Source organism: Fusarium oxysporum, chromosome 1 (genome assembly GCF_000149955.1).
Source record: "Fusarium oxysporum f. sp. lycopersici 4287 chromosome 1, whole genome shotgun sequence".
Taxonomy (NCBI): Eukaryota; Fungi; Ascomycota; class Sordariomycetes; order Hypocreales; family Nectriaceae; genus Fusarium; species Fusarium oxysporum.
The window spans coordinates 5731568-5750896 of record NC_030986.1 but is presented as its reverse complement, the minus strand read 5'-3'; the positions used below and the strand labels follow the sequence as shown (position 1 = coordinate 5750896).

At 49.8% G+C, this 19329-nt stretch overlaps 7 protein-coding genes across 7 annotated transcripts; 5 read left to right on the top strand and 2 right to left on the bottom strand.

Moving 5' to 3' along the window:
• Positions 1-35: 35 nt before the first annotated feature.
• FOXG_01340 (uncharacterized protein) lies at positions 36-896 on the top strand (the record flags this gene model as incomplete). The annotated part of the gene is made up of 1 exon (XM_018378159.1): positions 36-896. The coding sequence occupies one exon, from the start codon at positions 36-38 to the stop codon at positions 894-896; it is 861 nt and encodes a 286-aa protein (XP_018234016.1).
• A 3229-nt stretch (positions 897-4125) lies between these two features.
• On the top strand, positions 4126-5410 carry FOXG_18070 (uncharacterized protein). Its single transcript, XM_018398114.1, has one exon. It carries the CDS (start codon positions 4477-4479, stop codon positions 4849-4851), a length of 375 nt encoding a protein of 124 aa, XP_018234015.1. The 5' UTR covers positions 4126-4476; the 3' UTR covers positions 4852-5410.
• A 787-nt stretch (positions 5411-6197) lies between these two features.
• Positions 6198-9969, top strand: FOXG_01339 (uncharacterized protein). Its single transcript, XM_018378158.1, has one exon. It carries the CDS (start codon positions 6470-6472, stop codon positions 9605-9607), a length of 3138 nt encoding a protein of 1045 aa, XP_018234014.1. The 5' UTR covers positions 6198-6469; the 3' UTR covers positions 9608-9969.
• Positions 9819-11734, bottom strand: FOXG_01338 (aldehyde dehydrogenase (NAD+)). Its single transcript, XM_018378157.1, has 2 exons — positions 11403-11734; positions 9819-11354 (listed from the first exon to the last, which is right to left on the bottom strand). Exons 1-2 carry the CDS (start codon positions 11525-11527, stop codon positions 9974-9976), a joined length of 1506 nt encoding a protein of 501 aa, XP_018234013.1. The 5' UTR covers positions 11528-11734; the 3' UTR covers positions 9819-9973.
• Positions 11735-11875: 141 nt separating this feature from the next.
• Positions 11876-13240, bottom strand: FOXG_01337 (uncharacterized protein). The gene is made up of 5 exons (XM_018378156.1): positions 13123-13240; positions 12872-13077; positions 12746-12814; positions 12228-12697; positions 11876-12182 (listed from the first exon to the last, which is right to left on the bottom strand). The coding sequence occupies exons 1-5, from the start codon at positions 13137-13139 to the stop codon at positions 11931-11933; spliced, it is 1014 nt and encodes a 337-aa protein (XP_018234012.1). The 5' UTR covers positions 13140-13240; the 3' UTR covers positions 11876-11930.
• Positions 13241-15024: 1784 nt separating this feature from the next.
• On the top strand, positions 15025-15750 carry FOXG_01336 (uncharacterized protein; the record flags this gene model as incomplete). The annotated part of the gene is made up of 1 exon (XM_018378155.1): positions 15025-15750. One exon carries the CDS (start codon positions 15025-15027, stop codon positions 15748-15750), a length of 726 nt encoding a protein of 241 aa, XP_018234011.1.
• Positions 15751-16879: 1129 nt separating this feature from the next.
• FOXG_01335 (uncharacterized protein) lies at positions 16880-19220 on the top strand (the record flags this gene model as incomplete). The annotated part of the gene is made up of 3 exons (XM_018378154.1): positions 16880-17212; positions 17259-18217; positions 18267-19220. The coding sequence occupies exons 1-3, from the start codon at positions 16987-16989 to the stop codon at positions 19218-19220; spliced, it is 2139 nt and encodes a 712-aa protein (XP_018234010.1). The 5' UTR covers positions 16880-16986.
• Between the last annotated feature and the right edge of the window lie 109 nt (positions 19221-19329).

Genomic DNA, 19329 nt, shown 5'->3' with positions numbered 1-19329 from the left:
TCGTTGCTCGCTCACAAACATTCACACTATCAATCATGTCTCCAGACCCCCCATTTCGCCTTATCGACCTAGAAGGCCCCCACTCCAGTGTGTGTATCGATCCCGACATGCAGCCTTACTGGAATCTGTTGCTCCAGCGTCGCCTCGCGTGGATCCGGCATAACCGCGACACTGCAAACATCGACCTACAGAACTTGTTGCCTGGCCCCGACGGACTTCCAACCTGCAACAACCTCCCCTCCGAGCCCGAAGGTTTCCAGCCAATTCCATTCAATAAAGATCGCGCCAGTTTTCTCGACCTCAAATTGCTCTTTCAGCCTGCCAACCGTGTCTGGGCCCAGGAGCACATCGTCGAACACGATACCGTCGAAAGGGTCACGAGGATCCTAGAAGAGAGATCAACGGCAACTCATCTCGTCTGGGATAAGGTCCTCGATTGGCTCATGAACTTGGATGTGACCAGAGACATCAAGTCTCTTGATCTGATGGAACGGATTATGGACGCGACAAGGGTGTACACGAGGGACTCTAACCAACTTACGTACCTGGCCAGACAGCCACACTGTATTTTGGAGTACAAAAAATTCTGTCGCACGTCGTGTGTCCAGACCATGTGCCGCATCATCGGACTCGACGTGGATGATAAGTTTACCTGGTTAGACCAGCCGTTCAAGCATAAACGACTCGTGTGTCGTGAAGACCATATTCGCAACATCATTCAGCCCGCGCATCAAGCTCTTTCTGGAAAGATGGATAATCAGGTCAAAGACATAACCGCCTATGTTGCTGAGCGTGTGAGGGATCTACTAGAAGCGGAGGACAATCTGGCACTGCTTAGACGACTTGACCACGAGTTGGTCGTCATGATGCATCAGGTCCGCAAGATGCAAGTATGAACTTACATCCATGAGATAGGTCAAGAATCATCCATGGGATATGATTTGATAGTGACTAGGCTCAGGGTAGATTAGGCGTAGTTGGGCTCGAAAGACATGACTACGATTACAATCAACAATAGAGATATGAATTGCTGAACCCAAATATGGAATCCATTGCTGGTTGTGTAGGGTAACACGAAGCTCAAGATGCTCACCATGGCCATATCAGTAATCAACAATTAACCAAGCCAACCTAGGCACCCACGGACACATCCATAAGCGAAACTTGTGACTTCTTATTTAAATGACAAACCGACTTGTCCAAACTTGGTATAAGTCAGTAGACGTGTAGATTGGTCTTTTTGGAACCTGCTCTCCTGCTGTACTACCCCAGGCCACCATTTAATGAACTGAACAAGTCTAGCCACACCGTCAAACTAGAGATCACCACTTTAGCCAACATCAAAGCTCTGTCACTCAGGGGTTTATCCGCTGTCAACGGTAGAACCGGTGGGTGGTTAGCACGCGCCGGACAAGAAGACTAGCAGGATTGGCATCTTTTTGACGTGATACCCTTTCCTTTTCGCGTCGATCACGGACACGATGCTTTGACCAATCTGTCAAAATACCGATCTGGTGGCCAAGGCTTTTTCCGCATTCCTTGACATTTAATTGTATATCGGCCAACTTCGTCATTTGATGTGCTAGACTGGCCACTAAAAATGTCACTCTTGAAGAAAAACTTGCGTCTAGGCACCCGCGATTCATCGGTAGTGGCGGAGTCTGGGCTTTTTTTTTTTTTTTTTTTTTTTTTTTTTTTTTTGTGTTGGTCAATAGCGCGCGGTCTGGAACTTGAGTTAAAAGTGGATTTTGTTGGAAAGGATGATAAATTGGGTGATCGTGTTAATTCTACGAGATTGTGTTTACGAAAGGTGGGTAGTGAGATCGGGCGATGTGAGAAGTGATAGGGCTGATGTATGTACCTTGCATAAAGCTGTGAGTTAAGTGCTGATGATGTTTGTTGCGTAAGTGGCACAAATGAGGAAGCAAACATTTGCGTGATCATGAACTTAGCTGTACGAATACTTCACATGTCAATTATCTAGCTGGTCTTTATTACTGCCTTCGAACAAATGAGCAAGTTTACCCCGTGATTGAAGCACGTGTATCGCTCCGACAAATATAAACAATGGTAATGGCAATTTCCAACTTCCTGTTCGGAGCAAGAACTGAGATTCACTTTTACCTAGCGTCAGTGGAAGATTCCGATTTCGTAGACCCAATCAACGTCGCTCGATCTTCAGGTACGCGACGACCCCTTTGCCTAGCTTCGTCTTCTTTCCCCCGTTTCTGCCTAGTCCACACCACCAACACTTGAACGTACTGTCCGTGTGCTCATTCTCGTGTTGTTAATCTTCCAGGCGCCTTGCCGTGCAGGCTTACCCTAGATCCCGTGTGGACAAATGAGGCGGAAGGATCCATACGTGAAACCACGATCTCCCAGTAACAGTCCTGAAGAAAAATGAGATTTTCATTTGGGTGTTTTAAATTGAGATCTTGCTGTGGCATCATGATATCGTAATTGATTGAACGTTTCACGCCTAATTGTGGATAGAATATTCATGACCCAAACACTCGGGTGCCAGTGACAGCGACTGACAACCAGCGGAATTGCTCCGAAGTACATTAGCGCCGTCCGAAACGATGCGGTAATTTGCTTCTCCATATCACTCAAGCCAATTGCGTGTGTCCGATCTGTTGGGCGCGTCTCTTTTATTCCCCAATTAATTGCCACTGCCAGACCCAATCTCCTGGGTTCGGACTGATTTTGGCATTTTCCCGAGTCCTCCTCTCTCTTGTGGTGTCCCGGTCTGTTGGGACTAGACGGGGTCTGTGGCTGGCTGGTAGTGTAGTGTAGTGTAGTGTAGTGTAGTGGATTGAGCTTAGGGGATTTAGTTAGTGCGAACTACTGGGTGGGAGAAAGTGCACGCGGGGACAAAATCAACGGCTCGAGAGAGGGCCAGATCTAAGAAGAATCGTGGTGGCGTCACGTCCGAGCACTGCTTCTGGCACTGACCAAGCGGGAGGGGATTGTCGGCGAGTGTGCCGTGCCACTGTTGGTGTCAATTGCTGTCAAGAGTGTTGGGTTTGTGTGTTGGTGAGGAAGAAGACATCTAGATGATTCTGATTGCAGCGCTAATTACAACAGAGTTCATCGACAATACCCTCTGTTCAATAACGACGCAAGCCACTTTTGCTTCCCCGGTGTAAATTACCCAGCCGTGAAGTGAAAGCCACTTCTTCGCGTTTCCAATGCGGGCAGATTGACAGCCCCCTGTAAACGCCACGAAAACACCTGGAGATACGGGAGGCTCTACGCGGCCGATGCGATGCGCACTGATACTAAGCCAGTTGGTGGTGGCTAAATAAACACGAATGGACAGATAAGGTGTGCGCATGCACATAGGGACAAAAGAGCACAGTCTAGACAGTTTGTTTCGTTGGTAAGTGTGTGCGAGATTGCCTTTCCGTCCCGTGCCGTCGTCCATCGGACTTTGTAATCGTCCAATGTTACATCAGCTTTGTCTTCGTGTGAGACGTCAGATTTGCAGAAATACGGGATGTGACATGTTCATTGTTTCCCTTGCTTCCTGCGGAGTACGGTATCTGCTTAAACGGGGTTTGGTATTATTGGATTGGATGGTTTTTCTTGCGGGCGCGATTGAGTCTGGCGTCATTCCAGCTGTGAGGGCGATACTTTTTTGTTTTATTTTTACGAGGCATGCAAGTCTCGGGCTTAAAACGTGACGGCTGGTTCAATTGAGAGAAGAAAAAGCAAAAGAGTCTCAGTTACGCATGCGCAACGGTTGCATAATGGTACGATATATCGTCACTTTGTCTTTTGTAAAGCTCCCTTACATTGAATCCTTCGAGATACTTGCAGTGAGGTTGGCAGTGGAGGTTGAAGCAGCACAGCAGTGGAGGTTTAAGCAGGGAGATAGATGATCACGAAATACTACAGATCAGATTTGGAATGAGAGATAACATGTACCAGTTTATTAACTATTGATCCTCCCAACTTAACTTAACTTAAAATGCACCAGGAACCTGGAATGCGGCACAGCCGGGCGTAAAGCTTATCATTTCTCGAGTGCCGTTTGCGAAAAATGGAGAGGAAGGCATCAGAGCGCCCAAGGTATTTAAACAGAGTCGTGAGCCCAAAACCCACTTGGCCTCAACGCCTCCAAAGTAAAAAAGTGGTGCGGAGAACGGGAACGGGTCCCGGTTCTTTGGGACTCTCACTTTTGGCAGGAAATTGATTCATCGCATTTAATTGACTTGCATATTATGGGGAAATAGCGAGGAAAAAGCAATATATCGATGATGCCATGCATGGATTCATCGTAGGGCTATGGGGTAGCAGTTCGTTTACGACAGGTCTCCTCTCAGTGGTTCACGTCAAGGAAAGGAAAAGCAAGCTGCATCACAAGGGATGAAAAAAAGTTCGTCCTTAAGATGCGGCCCCTTTCTTTTTACGGGGAGCTAGACTCTTAGCGATGCCTTGATCCGGACAGAGTTGAGATTTGGGGATCTTGGGATGATGGAGGTAGACAAACTTCGGGGCTTGGTTGTTACGAGTCTAGACTTTGGCTGGAGTAAACCACTCGGGTATGGTTTCCCCTTGCATACGCATACTCCACGTGGCAGTTGTTTATACAGTATATCTGCAGTGTTTATCGCCTGTATCTTGAGCTGGGCTGGGCTCGTGATGGGGGCCCTGTATATATTGGTAGCAGGTATAATAAGCAAGGATGGCTGCTTACTGGCATGTTTACCATGCTACGTAAATTGCCATTCATGCGTAAAGAAGGTGGTACTGACGTGGCTGGAGGTGGCATTCAGGTTTCCAATTGATACCGTCCAGTCAATTCTCTCATTCGGTTATCTCACGATCCATATGTTACAGTGGTAGTATTCGTCCAGTGGAGAGAAGGTCAGGGGTCCGAGACATCAGCGCACTCAAGAAGCAGGGAGATTTTTCGCATCGTGACTCAAATGCAAGGGAAGAGCCAAGAAATGCATACATAAACGAGGCTTTCCTTTCTTTTTTTTGAATCATTTCCTCTTCCTTCTCTTCTTTCGCGATTAAAGCGATTGCCAAAAATCTCCCTCAAATCCATGTCCCTGTTCCGCGTTTGGCGCCAGGAACGCTCTCTGTATTCCCGTGGTTTGCTCTGCTCTAGCGCCAGAGTCTGTTGCCATGGGCTCACAGAGGGGGATTGTTCAGTGGCTCGCAAACTAAACCCCCCATATTGAGCAGATCTTTCCTGTAAAGCACCCTTGCGTTTAAAATGTTTCAGGCGAAAAAAAGAGAGTCACGACCCAACAGTACTGATGACCAAGAGGAATATCCATTTTCTGCAGGTTCTCATTTTGCACCCATGGAATCTCACAGGGTTCCTTTTCTTAATCCCGACTCGAACTTGTGATCGTGATGACCCCCTTGTGCTTCACGCTACTGTAACCGCGCTGCGCTACTGTCGACACTAACAATAGATCTGGACACAGTGTAGCCTCGGCCAAGAAGACAGCTGAACAATAACGTTGCACTGTGAAATGTGTGACACGGACTCTGTGAAATTTGCTGACGATTGGGGACAAGCCCTCTCCTCTCCCCCCTGTACCCCTGCAAAGCTTAATGTGAGCAGGCCCTACTCCTCGGGTGACGATGTGATTTGTCCCCGGGCTGTGCCACCGTTACCTTCAAAATCTTGTCACTGTCAAGTGTGTCTTCAGTGCTGAGACTTGAGTGTACTCAATTATCGTGGTTGCATGCGCTTCGTCCGAGCGTACATGTCTTTATTGCTTGTGTGGTCCCTGTACAGTACGTAGCTGCTGCACTACTCTTTGGTTTCATGTTTGCGATATCTGATGTATCTTTCTCCCCGTCTCTCCCTGCCGTTATTCCCAGTATTTTTCTATCGGATCGTTATCTTTCCTTGCAGCTCATGCCTTGAATTGGATATCGTACTTGGCCCAGGCTGGTAATAAACCCGTCCCTGTTTACTTAACGACATAACATCGCGTCGCCCAACTTCCCCTCACCATCACCAGAGACCCAGGGTCCGTGGCACTTTGTCTTACAGTCAAAGCGCCGATCTGCTCTGTAACAGGGGTTCCCCTAGCTTGTCTAGCTCGCCTCGATGGGAGCTGACGGGTGTGGACCCCCCTGTGATCTTGGCTGCATGGGCGTGCGCTACTCGTTCAGGCCGGCAGATCCGTTCCGCCTTAGACGACTTCCGTCAGGGACTAGACCTGGGAGGCCATACCAAAGCACACTGCTCTCCTCCTGGGCATTTGCTTGGATGGGATATACAGTGCGGTACCTGACGGTAGGAATTCTCGACTGGCATGCACCAGACCTGATCTCTGGGTGTGGAACTGGTTCGAAAGAGAAAAAGCGCCATAAAGGCTGATTGACCTCCCCATTTTTAAAGCTAAAACAGCTTTGTATCTCTTTTCGCCCGCAAGCACAAAGGGAACAAGATCCCCCCCATCTTGGTCTCCCATTCGTTTTTATATACAAAATAATGACCGCCGTGGGAACCGCTCAAGCTGCTGCAGAGAGACACGACAAGGAATACTCTTTCATCGAAGCCCTTGCTCTAGGTCCCCGCGAGTCCTTCTCCCTCGTATCAAAGGAAGCTCTTGGCCTGCCCTCGTCTCCGAGCAGTCCTGTCCTCGCCGTCGCCCCATCAATCACAACCGTTGCTCCATCTATCGCACAGGTCACAACCGTCACACGACCTAGAACTCCTCCTCAGAAGAAGCAAGTCGTTCCTGTGTCTTCACAGGTCCACGTTGCTGCTAGTCCTGTCAAGAGCCCTACTGCGCCTGGCACATCGCACTCCTCGCAGAAGAGAGCTCCCAGTGTTACCACTAACACTACCACCGCCGTCGCTACAGTTCCGAGATCGCTTAACAGCAAAAAGAGCAGCGTCATGGCCAACTCGACAAAGGCGCAGAGCGCCTGTCTGGAGCTATGCCACAAGACCACGGCGCTCGGCGACCGCATCTCGGTGCGCATGCTCGAGTATCTCACCATGGTGACCAAGCAGCCCCACGGCCTCGACACGCTCGCCCACGACTTCCTCGACACTTGCGAAATCCTCTTCTCCATTGAAGCTGGTCTCGGTGAGTGCATCCGCAACCAGCAGACGTTCCCCGGCGACGTCATCTCAGAGCTGAGCAAGAAGTTTCGCGTGACGCAGGCGGATTTCCAGCTGCTGGACCAGATGCTGGGCAAGTTCCTCGAGAATGAACGTAAAGGTGCCATGGGCCGTATGCGTCGTGGCTGGGGTCGCATCTTTGGTGATAATGACATCGAGAAGATGATCAGTGCCCTTGGACGCACGCGCGAGAGTCTGCGTATGAGTGCGCTTATGTTTCAGTGGAGTCTGGGTAATGAGAAGATTGAGAATGAGCTTGGTATCGGCTACACTGGCCTCGCTGCCGCTCTCGACCGCATGGATACCCGTGCTGGTATGGCGCCTAGATCGAAGCTCTCTGACCACGGTGGTTCGCAGTACAGACCTTCTTCTGCGTCGCAACATCGTGGCGTGGAGGGACACAGTGCCATGTCGATGGGTTCTCAACCCCCATTACCTCCCCTCCCCTGGACGGAGCGATCGTCGTCTATGCGCGAGGATACCCTCGCTGCCTCACTGCACAACGATGCTCGTTCATTTACCGGTCATCATCACAACACTGCTAGTTCAATCGCCTCCAATGAGCGATATCACTCTGGTACCACCGCTACCTTTGACCGCATGAGCACGTTTGACGAACACCACGAGACACGGTCGCATCACACTGCCGTGTCAGATAGTGAAGCCTCTCTCGAGGAACTTTCGGGTCTTGATCTCAACGGTGGCACAAAGGTCGTGCGACTCAAGGCCGATCCCTTCAGCATGCCCCGCTGGAACCCGAGAAACACCGTCGGCGCCGACGCAGCCAATCTCAAGTCCGCTCTCCTCACCGCCGTGCGCGGCAGGAACCACAAACTCATCGAACAGTTGCTGGATCGTGGTGTATCTCCCAACACTGGTCCCGAGCATCTCGCTCTTAAGGAAGCTGTTCTCAACAGCGACGCCGAGGCCGTTCGTCTTCTCCTCCTCTTCGGTGCTGATCCCAACGGCACTGATCGCGATGGTGTAACACCGCTCTTTGCCTCCGTGGAGAAGTCTTTCCTCGCTGGTGCCGTTCCTCTCCTCAAGTACGGCGCTGATCCTCGCTTCGCTATGGGTGAGGATAACGAGACTGCCCTTGCTGCTGCTTGTATCGCCAACAAGGTCAACTTTGCTCACCTGCTTCTTATTTATGGCGGTGATCCTAATCAATTGACCGCTACGGGCGAGACGCTCCTCAGCAGCGCTATCAACAAGAAGACGCCCAAGAAGTTCATCGACCTCATCCTCGACTACGGCGCTGATCCCGATCTGAAGAGTCGTGAGGGAAAGACCGCCTTGTTCGAGGCCATTCAGAACTCGCGCGTCGATATCGTTAACAGTCTTCTCGACCACGGCGCAAACCCTAATTTGCCTGGTCCTAAGCACATGCTCTGGCCCGCTACCTACCAGAGCGCCTGTCTCCGAGTTCTCCTGTCCCACGGCGCTGACCCCAAGAAGGCACCCGGTATCATGGAGCTTGCCGTCAGTGTCAACAACATCGAGTCAGTCAAGGTCCTCCTCAACGCAAAGGTCGACCCCAACCAGAAGAAGGACGGCGTTTACACGCCCCTCTGCACATCCATCCGCGACAACCGCCCTGACATCTTCCACCTCCTCCTCGCCAACAAGGCAGACCCCAACGTCCCCGCCAGCGAGTATCCCGCCTTCAAGTGTATCACGCACAACCGTCTTCAATTCCTCCCCCCTCTTGTCGACGCCGGCGTGAACCTCAGCTCCCCCAAGGGCATTGTCGAGACTGCTGTCAGTGTTAACAATATGGAGGCGCTCACATGGCTGCTTGAGAAGGGAATGAACCCCAACGACAAGAACCCCAAGGGCCACTCACCGTTGACGACTGCTATTCGCGAGAACAGGGTCGAGATGGTGGACTTTTTGCTCAGCAACGGTGCTGATCCTAATGTTCGCGGCCAAGACTGGCCCGTGTGCATGGCTGTCCGCAACCCCCCTGTGCTCAAGCGCATCCTCTCCGTGCTCGCTGAGCCCCGCGCCTTCAAGGGCGTCATGGAAATGGCCGTCGTTGCCAACCAGCTCGAGTCCGTTAAGCTCCTCCTCGCAGCCGGCGTGTCAGTCGAGGACAAGAACGGCGGTGTTTTCTCGCCTCTCACATCCGCCATCCGCGAGGACCGCAAGGACATCGTGTGGTTCCTCATCAACGAGGGCGGCGCCGACATTAACGCCCCCGGCGAGCATCTCCCCGTCGTCAAGGCCCTGCGCCGGTACCGCGGGGACTCTGAGATTCTCGAGTTTCTGCTCGAGCACGGCGCTGATCCTAACAAGGTGTACCGTGGATGGAACGGTGTCATGCAGGCTGTTGAGAACGGCGATGAGCAGATCCTTCGTCTTCTGGGTGAGAAGGCTGGGTTTGATCTCGATGTTAAGGATGAGCTTGATCGAAGTGTCACTGAGATTGCTGCTTCGCGAGGCTGGGACGAGGCAGTTCAGATTCTGAAGGAGTATGCCATGGTAAAATCTGCTTAATTTACGGGGTCCGTGTAAGATGATGAATGCTTGGGACTGGGATGGGGTTGGAGTCTGCGAGATTGCTTTATGGGAATTGGACTGGACTGGACTGGATTGGATGGTTTGCCTGGTCTTGTGTCCTTTTTATATATATCCTCTTTGTTTACCTTGAGCATTTTCTTTTTTTCTTCGTTTTGTTCATATCCCACTGGTATAGTAATACCATGTATCCGCTTACATTTTCTTTGTCAATCTATTTGTCCGCGATAATACAGATGAGTTTTGAAGCATCATGATCCCAACTGTGAATGTCTCAATTGAGTGCGCGCCACATGTTGCATTGACATGCAATCTTGACTTGTCTATTTGTTTAAATGCCATAATTTATAGCCTGTTTCCCATGTTGACATGAACCGACTTGATCTGCGTATACGCCTCCAATCCCGCCTCACCAAGCTCCCTGCCAATTCCACTCTGCTTAACACCACCAAACGGCACACGAGGATCGCAATCCTGGCTACTATTAATCCAGACCATTCCCGCCTCAATCGCAGCAGCAACGCGATGAGCCTTTTCCAAATTCGTCGTGAAAGCAGCAGCGCCAAGTCCATAAGTCGTATCATTCGCCAACTCAATCGCTTCCTCCTCAGTCTTGAACGTCGAAATAACAACAACCGGACCAAAGATTTCTTCGCGGAACACTCTCATAGAAGGCTTGACGTCTGTGAAAACAGTGGGAGAAATGTAAAATCCCTTGTCTGAACCTCCGACCTTGAGGGGATGACCGCCTGCTGCGACTGTGGCGCCCTCTTTTTTGCCAATGTCAATGTACTCTAAGATTCTCTCGTATTGAACTTTGGATACCTGCGGTCCCTGATACGTCTCCTTGTCCCACTGGTTACCAACTTTGCTAACCGTGTTCAGCGTATCAATAAATTCCTTGATGAACTTCTCATAAATAGTCTCTTGCACAAGAATTCGCGACGTCGCGGTGCAGATCTGTCCTTGGTTCGACATAATGCCGAAATGCGACCACTTAACAGCCTGGTCGAGCTCTGCATCGTCAAACACAATCAACGGGGATTTCCCGCCCGTCTCGAGGGTGATGTTTTTGAGCGTTTTTGCTGCGACACCCATGATGCTAGCTGCCGTGGCTGTTGACCCCGTGAAGGCGATCTTGTCAACCAATGGATGCTGTACCAACGCAGCGCCCGTGTCCTTGCCCAGACCATTGACGATGTTGACAACACCAGGTGGGAAACCGGCTTCTTTGATGAGCTCTCCCAGGACAAGAAGACTTAGGGGCGTCTGTTCCGCTGCCTTGATGACAACTGTATTTCCACATGCAAGCGCAGGCCCAAGTTTCCACGTCGCCATGGACAGAGGATAATTCCACGGGATAATCTGCGCAACAACACCAATCGGCTGACGAATTGTATACGCAAACTTCTTCGGCGTTGTGTTAATCGTCTGACCGAACGTCTTATCAGCCCAGCCGGAGTAATAGCGAATAACGCCTACGGCCTCAACGAGATCATTCTCCAGCGTCTCAATGTACGTCTTGCCGTTATCCCAAGCGTCAATTGTAGCAAAGAGCTCGCGCTTGGACTCAATCAGGTCGGCGAGACGGGCCATGAGTTGGCCTCTGTCTGAGGCGGGGAGATCTCTCCATGATTCATGGCGCAGTGCGGCCTTGGCTGCTTTGACGGCTTTGTCAATGTCTTGAGAATCTGCAGATTGAACTGTTGCGATTTCTTGTTCGGTGCTGGGCGTGTTAGTGGAGGTACAGGGAGTGAGGGGGAGGGGAGCTTACGCGGGGTCGATTGATGTGAGGGTTTTGTTGCTTGATGAGGGGACGAATTCGTTGTTGATGAAGAGGCCGGTTGGTTGAGACCATTTCACTCCGTTGGGAGCAGTGAGTTCAATTGAGGCAGCCATTTTGGTCTAGAGTGATGAGATGAGCTGGTTGGTGTAGATGAACCTTGATGCCCTGGATGAGTTTGGGAGAGGGCCTCTTGTACTTGAATCCTTGATGTATCTAGTATGGCAACTGACTCTCAATTCAATCTGATATACAGTAGACTGATGAGAATGGCGATTGTTTCCGTTGTCTTGATCGCGCAGACCTTCTCTTTTTAAACCCCGCGCAATCATCTCCACTACCAAGATAGGGAAGTGAAGCCTACAACGACAGCGCTACCTTACACTACCCCGCATCTCCATCAACCTACTCACACTGGGCAAAGAATTACATCCAACCGACACTTCATATCATATGACTCAAGATAACAGAGAATATTCTTATTGTCTATCAATTATCTCATTATAGACTAGCTTATGTTTACTTTCGACTCTCTGCCTCTTCAGCCACAGCCCGAGGAATCTCTTCATCAAGCCCTGTCTCACTTGGTTTCCAGCCCAAAACTTCAGTGGCGCGACGGGGCTTGCTTCGGGCATTGCTGCCGAAGAAGACTGAACCAGCGGGGAGTGCAGTGTCGACTTCTGGTTTATACAGTTCTTCGACTTCAAGAGTATCGATGAGTCCTTGGTCCTTTGCTGCTTTGGCGACTCTATCCGAAATATCGGCCCATGTCTAGATTGTTAGCTTTGTAAGGCTCGTAGAGCGACTTGAACTTACCAGCTCGCCGACACCGGGAAGATAAATACCCTTCTCACCCCAGACATTCTCATCCTCACTTCCCTTTGCGCCCTTCTCGGCTAAAATGGTGAATAATCTTGCGAGGTCAGCGACGTGAACATTTGTCCAGGCTGCTAAACCGCGACCCGCTCTGACGGCATGGCCTCGCTCGATCGCGACTTTTGAGAGTGCGGGGATTTGAACGCTGCGCTGCTTAACTGGACCTTGACCCTTTCCGTAAATAATGGGAGGGAGGACGAGGGCTGTTTTGATAGACGGCGTTTCTTTGGCGATTTTAAGAATGTAGTTGTCTACCACGCGAGAGTCGTGGCTCCGGATGAGGTCCAGAATGGAAGAGACCCCATCGAGATCATCCCAGACTTCGCTGGAGGGTTCACCAGGCTTGAAGGACGGTGAAGATAAGTCCTTGACAGGCAACAAACTCGCACCAGAAATTTGAATCAAATAACCTATACATCGTCAATTCGGTCCTTCTCATTCAAAGTATCATGTTTCACCATTTCCTCTCTTTGTCAATCCCCGATGAATCGCCTGTAACGATCCAATATGCTTATTCGACGCAACATCTAAGTTACCTCCGTCAGCAACACCACACCACCAAAGTTTCATGAAACATCACTGACTCAGTACCACAGAAGCTTGTGAAGCCTCCTGTTCCACGAGCGCACTTTCATCTAGGTCACCCACCACAGTGCGCACTTTCGGATACGCCTGCGAAATGGTCTCAGCTGCGTTGGCGTCGCGCACGAGCGTGGCGATGGTGTACTTGGGATGAGCTTGTGTGAGCTCGTGGAGGAGCTGACCGCCTACGTAGCCCGATGCGCCGGTGCTGCAGTTGTTAGTAAGCAAAGGGAGAAGGGGTTTGGGGTCTTACAGAAAGATTGAGGTCATTGTTTGTGTGTTTACGTGGTGCTGGGAGTGCTGTGCTGGATGGAGGTGCTGCAGCTATGGAGATGGGGGTTTTATGGGTGTATGTTGTGTCACGAATATTATTAAGCTACGCACCGCTGGAATTACGACACTGCGGCGATAATGGCGCATGAATTACTTGTTTTTATTTGCATGCGCATGCATTTATCAGCCACTCGAATAATGAATGATGTTATAAATGAGGTCAAATGCAGTCGTCGCGGAGACTTGCCTTTTTAGTGCCTCCCAGAGGATCCATCGCCTCCAGATGAGGAATGCGACATTGCAAAGTGGAGACAAGCCCGTCGCTGGCCGTATCACCAACTACCACCGAAAGAAACAAAAGGAATGGGACCAGAATCTCGAAAAGGCTTCTTGGCTTTATGCTATAAATGTTGATACGTGTATTCGAACGCACGACCTGCAAAAACGAAGAGTGGCGCAGGGAAGAGAGTTTTAGAATTTTAGGTGCGGACTTATAGAAGGTTTATGGGTTCATAGGTAGATACCACTGCACCACTCTTCGTCGAAGGTATATAGAGTTATTTTGGAATCTGAGAGTAGGGTACAGAGCGAGGAAGAGGGAATATAAATGGTAATCCTACAAAGCATCAACTACCAACTGCGCCTTCAGAACAGAGCTGGCAAAGGACGGTTAGCTGTTGCTGTGTTTACTAATTTCGCTACAAGCCAACAGAATGTAATCGGAGATTTGAATCAAAGGCCTTATCAATTTGGGCCATAAGCGGGTCACAAGTTCCGGCTGAATTATGAATCTGTATATTCGAGCCTGCAATCTATGAAAATAATCCTTCATCACGTTTGCTACCTTCTTTATAAATGGGACAAGGACTTAGACCTTCCCTAATGAAATACGTAATTGCATTTCTTTCCACGATATACCGGCACTCTACCAAGAGAAGTTCACGTCAAGAAGCATCCCACTATAGGATCCTGTAGACGGGAGAGGTCGGGTGCTGGATTGAGAGAGCCCAGGGTATTGGCGATCCAGATGAGCTCGACTCACTTCCACAAAATCCCACCTGCTATAGCGCGTCCCCCGCCCATTACGCAGGAACTGCCTCTATTCACATCGGTGATGATTTGCATAGTGGCGGTTCTGGATCACTTTGCGAGCCGCAGTGTCATTCAACCATTGTTATACAAGATTTTAAGTGCCTTGCTTGACCCTACGGAAAGGGGTTTGGAGATTCTTCGCTCGCAGTACATCTCTCGTCTGAATGCTTGGAGATCAACTGCATGCATTCGAGGGTTGAGTGATGCTGTTGAGAAATACAAAGAGGATATGCTTGGTCAGGGGCACATACTCCCGGGTTACATGCCCGCGAGTGACACGCCGCATATAGAAGCGTTCGTTCTATGGTTGTTGAGGTCCAACACTGACAGCTTCGAGACTGTATCTTCCGATGTTGCTGGTGTGGCAACTTGCCTTTGCAGCCTTGGGATTGATATCTTGAGTGTTGAATGAGGCATGTTTGCATCTAATCCAAGGGGCTCTTGTCACGTTATATACTCCAGAGAGCTCTTCCTCCACGATTGCGCAACTCGGGCCCGGACTAGTGCTGCAATACTCAAACGTAATGCGACAATGACTGTCTCGCTAAAACACCCACCAGAAAGCATCAGTATCTTTCCGATTACAGCAGAGGCTCAAAACTTCTGTCAAATGGCATAGAAGGAAGGAATCAAAGCGGCTGCTACGGTTGCAATTGGACTTCGAAAGTATTCTGATAGGTCCGACGAGTTTCTTGTTGTGAACGTTGAGGAACCACTTGCCCAGTTTACCGACATTCAATATTCAATCTTTGATCAAGGCGCGGAGGTCGAGCGTACATCATCGGGAATAATGAGTCTCGCGGAGAGCTTCGGTTTGGTGCTTAATCAAGAGTTGATCGAGGGGCTGCAGAACTCTCTACATCGAATGTCAGAGGACATCCTTTCCTGGTTCGTCGCTACAACTAAGGGTGATTCAAGGGCAATGTTGGATGGTTTCGGCATCTCGGACCCACAGATGACTGACGAGTCCAAGGTGGATGGATTCTGCATACTCCAATCATTCTTTATGGGCTATTATTATGATATCTTTGGGAGGCTAGTGAACACGTCAACACTGGTCTCACAAACCGTGGAGGGCTGCTGGGGTTTTAGATCAGAGAGTTTTCTCCATTACATGAAGGTCGCGAAGAATGAATTGCCACCCTCAAACAGAACTACGCATCACTTAACCATGTCGAGACAGCAAATTCTGCCTCTTCTCGCACGGCTCTTTCTTGGCAGCGATGCATACCACAGCTTTGTCGATGACCCAAGAACTGGAGCGACTCACCGAAGCTATATGGGCATAATTGGCAAGCGGACACTAATGATCAACAACCTACTGGGGAAGTGCTCATCTCCAAGTGAGATAGGAGGCTTCACGATCATCGATGTTGATGTTGGAGGCATACCACGCGACAGCCAGGTACTTATATGCCCGGGCGTACGAACCGAGTTTTTGGAATCTGATATCATGGGGTCTGGAAAGATGGAGGAAGTCTATCCAGCACAATCTCTGCGAAAAGTCGACCGATGAAGATGTTACCTTCAATATCGAGCCCGACTGGGATGAAAACCCAGATACTACCTTGATATGTGCCAGATACAAGGGAAGAAGAGTCACTGTAATATCCCCATTAATCTCGGATAAGTATTTCTGCCTCAGCTACGTGCCCCCACGCCCACGCGACATGACGCAGACCTCAGTAGAGAGATCTCGATTGGAGATGGCAGTCGAGATGACCATATCCGAACTGATACGAGAAGATAGCAAGCTCCTCGGCTCTGGCGACGTCGAGATCCCGATCCTTTTCCAGGCTCTCGATCGACCATGCTTACGATACTGCGCTGCGTCCATCTACAAGGATAGCCCGGTAGTTTGTTTTGTGGCCACAAATAGTGTGAAAGACACTCTTCAAATCGCCCTTGCGTGGCAAAATCAGCCTGTATGCAGAGACCTCAGGCTCAAACGAAACTTTGCAATAATTGAAGGGATGTTGGAGAACTTGGATATGGTATTAGAATTGGAAACTGACTTGGCTATGTATTCTATCAGATCTAAAGTATTTTGAGGCGCTATAGTTGGTGAGGAATAGCTTGGATTACTTGGCCAAAAACTGATAGATCTCACTATTATTACTCTAGTCTTGCGGTCAGTAGTTCTCCCGGTCGCTTTGCTAATATCAGTCTTTGTCTGAGAGCTTGGTCTTCGAGTCTGCTCCCCTTTCAGACCGAGCGAATGATTGGTTATACTCTCCAGAGCCCGCTCCCGCAGCACGCATACTCAGTCATACTATGGAGGGAAAGCAACCATGTAAAGAAATTGAGCTGCTGATATAGTAACTACCCAGATCGGTGCTTTGCACTCCAGCGCGTTGACGTAGACATACACAAGATACATCTGTCCTCCAAAGTATCGCGGTTATCAGAAATGACTAATGACCAGCCAGTCAAACATGAGCGACTGCCCTTGGACTATTTTATCCCACAAAGGCATAAACCCGAGACGACTTTGGGGTCTCCAATTGGCATATCAACTTAATCCAGCGACCTTCACTAGCTCAAGCTAACCTCCAAATGTCCCTCGCCACGGCCACTCCGATAAGCGGTTACCCCACCCCGCGGAGACATTCCCTTTTCGCCATCTCATCAACAGCACAATAACACAACCTCCCTCCCCCGGGATCAATGTCCCTCGTTAGAAGAAGCAATCAACCCGCGTCTCATTTCATCTCATCTCATCTCGTGTTGCTTCTCCACTTTCCTATCTAAGATGCCCAAAAAAGTCGAACGAACACGTACCTTCACAGGCTGTCGAACCTGTCGTTCGCGCCACGCAAAATGCGACGAGGCTCAGCCTGAATGTGGGACCTGTAAACGACTGGGGCTTGTCTGTGGAGGCTACGGAGCACGGCTGTTTTGGATTAGGGATGATGCTGTCAGGCCGGAGTTGCAGCAGAGTCATCGGGGCTCGGAGTATCGGTATCCACTATTCTCCGGTAAGTGCTCCGGTCCGTCTGGAGAACTGATGACTGATGAACGTAGAGAGTGAGAGACGTTTGATGAGTGATGAGTTGAAGGGGAGTTTGGGGAAGAGGACGGCGTTGGCGTTGTTGGCGGATATTGATTCTGCGTGTGAGAAGAGTGATGTTGGAGATGCGTTGATGAAAGGTCCTTTTGGAGTCTTCCAGTCTGTTGAGGAGAAGGAGTTGACGTTGGATATGATTGAGTGTTCTCCGGATACTAACACTGATAACACATCGACGAGCATGTATGCCGAGACTGATGGTTTCATTGAAGAGATTCAACGAACAGACTGGCCAGATCAACTGCCTGATGATGACCTGGATATCTTTACACATTCGTTGGATCCGAGCTTCAACATCAACTCTGGAGAGATGACAGCGGGTGATCAGATGCATATGCATGATTCTATGGCAAACTTCTTTGTCGATGATCCAATAGGAGCTGAAGGACTGGCACTCTTCAGCCCAGGCTTCATATCTCAAGTCATGGGCAACGACACTACTGCACAAGAAGAGAATATCGACCCTGGACTTCAAGCTTCAATGAGCGAAGTCGTTCCATACCCAAGAAACATCACAAGCCACTCCGGCCTTCCAGAAGAAGCAGAGCCATTACTCCGCCACTACAGACAACACATCGCCGGCCAACGCTCAACCATGCAAGCAAAACGCAAGTCCCCATGGGAAATTATCTTTCTTCCTTGTGCCCTCGAGACATTTGCTGAGCTATCACTCTGGAACGAAGCTTCTCATACCCGCTCTTCGATCTTTTATACTCTGCTTGCTCATAGTGCACTGCAACTTCACATGTCCAAGGCACCGAATTCTTTATCGGCGGATTGGAAAGAAATTGGATTGAAGAATCATGAACGAGCGCAGAACCATCTCCGGCAGGCGCTGCAGCATGAGATGTTTGGGCCGAGACAAGCGAGTTACAAGGAGCTTCTGATGGCTATCCTCGCTATGGCCATGACTTCGGTAAGTCTCCCTATCCCCATTTATTTGATCAACAACTTACCAAACTCAGTTACACAACGGAGCGCGCGCATTCCGTATCTTCCTCCTCGATGCAGAACGCCTCATCCGTCTGCGCGGTCTAGCAAACCAAGCCCAAAATCCCTTCAAATCACGTCTTCTACACCATATGTACACTCATCTTCGTGTGATCGCAGAGAGCATATCCCTCTGGAGTGAACCTCTGCCCGAAAGCTCTTCAGAGATCCAAGGCCGTGAGCAATTCCGAACATTCCGTATCACAGAAGAGGGTTTGAATATAGGTCTTGATCCCGCTCAAGAAAAGACCGATGAGCTTGGATACAATGACATCCATCTTGAAGTCCAAGGACGCTGGACTCAAACACTTTATCCGGTTATTTACGGCATTCCTGAGTCTCTTATGACACTGCTATCGCAGACTGTGTCTTTATCTAATGAGAAGAATCGTCTGGAAACTGTCGCGCGCTGCAACCCCTCTATATCAGAAGCCCTCTCCAAACACACCAAAACCCTCGAAAACCGAATCTGGGCATGGCCCTCGACCCTCGATCCCACTGAACCCGTCAAAATGCCCACAGGGGACGAAGACCTCGTCCGCCATCCTCAAGTCCGCTCCATGACACTCGCAATCCATCAAGCTCTGGTGATCTACTTCTACCGAAGAGTGTACGACATGAACGCCATGATCTTGCAAGACCTGGTGCGAAAGACATTGGAGTATCTTGAGCCGTGTTTAAGTGAGTTGATCGATGACCAGGATTTTGCTACGAGCTTGGCGTGGCCTGCTTTTGTGGCGGCTTGTGAAGCTGTGAGCCCGGATTTGCAGGAACGAGCGCTGAAATGTTTGGGGGTTACGGATGATAAGGGGGTTTATTTTACGAATAGGCCGGCGGGGGTTGTTGTGCCGCTGATTTGGGAGAGGAGAAAGCAGTCTGGGGATTGGACCACTAGTTGGCAGAGTCTTGTGCAGGAAAGTCTAGCATAGATATGACATTTACCGCTCGATTCTGTTCTCACACTCACAGCGACATGTCTTCTTGAGCTCCCATTAAGTCATTTTGTCTATTTTACTATTTTAAATCATTAAACTCCAT

What these genes read in the sequence shown, in the direction of transcription:
- FOXG_18070 (XM_018398114.1), top strand. Translation starts at nt 4,477, where the DNA reads ATGATGGAGGTAGACAAACTTCGGGGCTTGGTTGTTACGAGTCTAGAC.
- FOXG_01339 (XM_018378158.1), top strand. Translation starts at nt 6,470, where the DNA reads ATGACCGCCGTGGGAACCGCTCAAGCTGCTGCAGAGAGACACGACAAG.
- FOXG_01338 (XM_018378157.1), bottom strand. Translation starts at nt 11,527, where the DNA reads ATGGCTGCCTCAATTGAACTCACTGCTCCCAACGGAGTGAAATGGTCT. An exon ending in CTCACATCAATCGACCCCGC is followed by an intron (nt 11,355 to 11,402) that starts GTAAGCTCCCCT and finishes TAACACGCCCAG; the next exon opens with CACCGAACAAGAAATCGCAA.
- FOXG_01337 (XM_018378156.1), bottom strand. An exon ending in ACAAGCTTCTGTGGTACTGA is followed by an intron (nt 12,815 to 12,871) that starts GTCAGTGATGTT and finishes GAGGTAACTTAG; the next exon opens with ATGTTGCGTCGAATAAGCAT. An exon ending in TTCCCGGTGTCGGCGAGCTG is followed by an intron (nt 12,183 to 12,227) that starts GTAAGTTCAAGT and finishes CTAACAATCTAG; the next exon opens with ACATGGGCCGATATTTCGGA.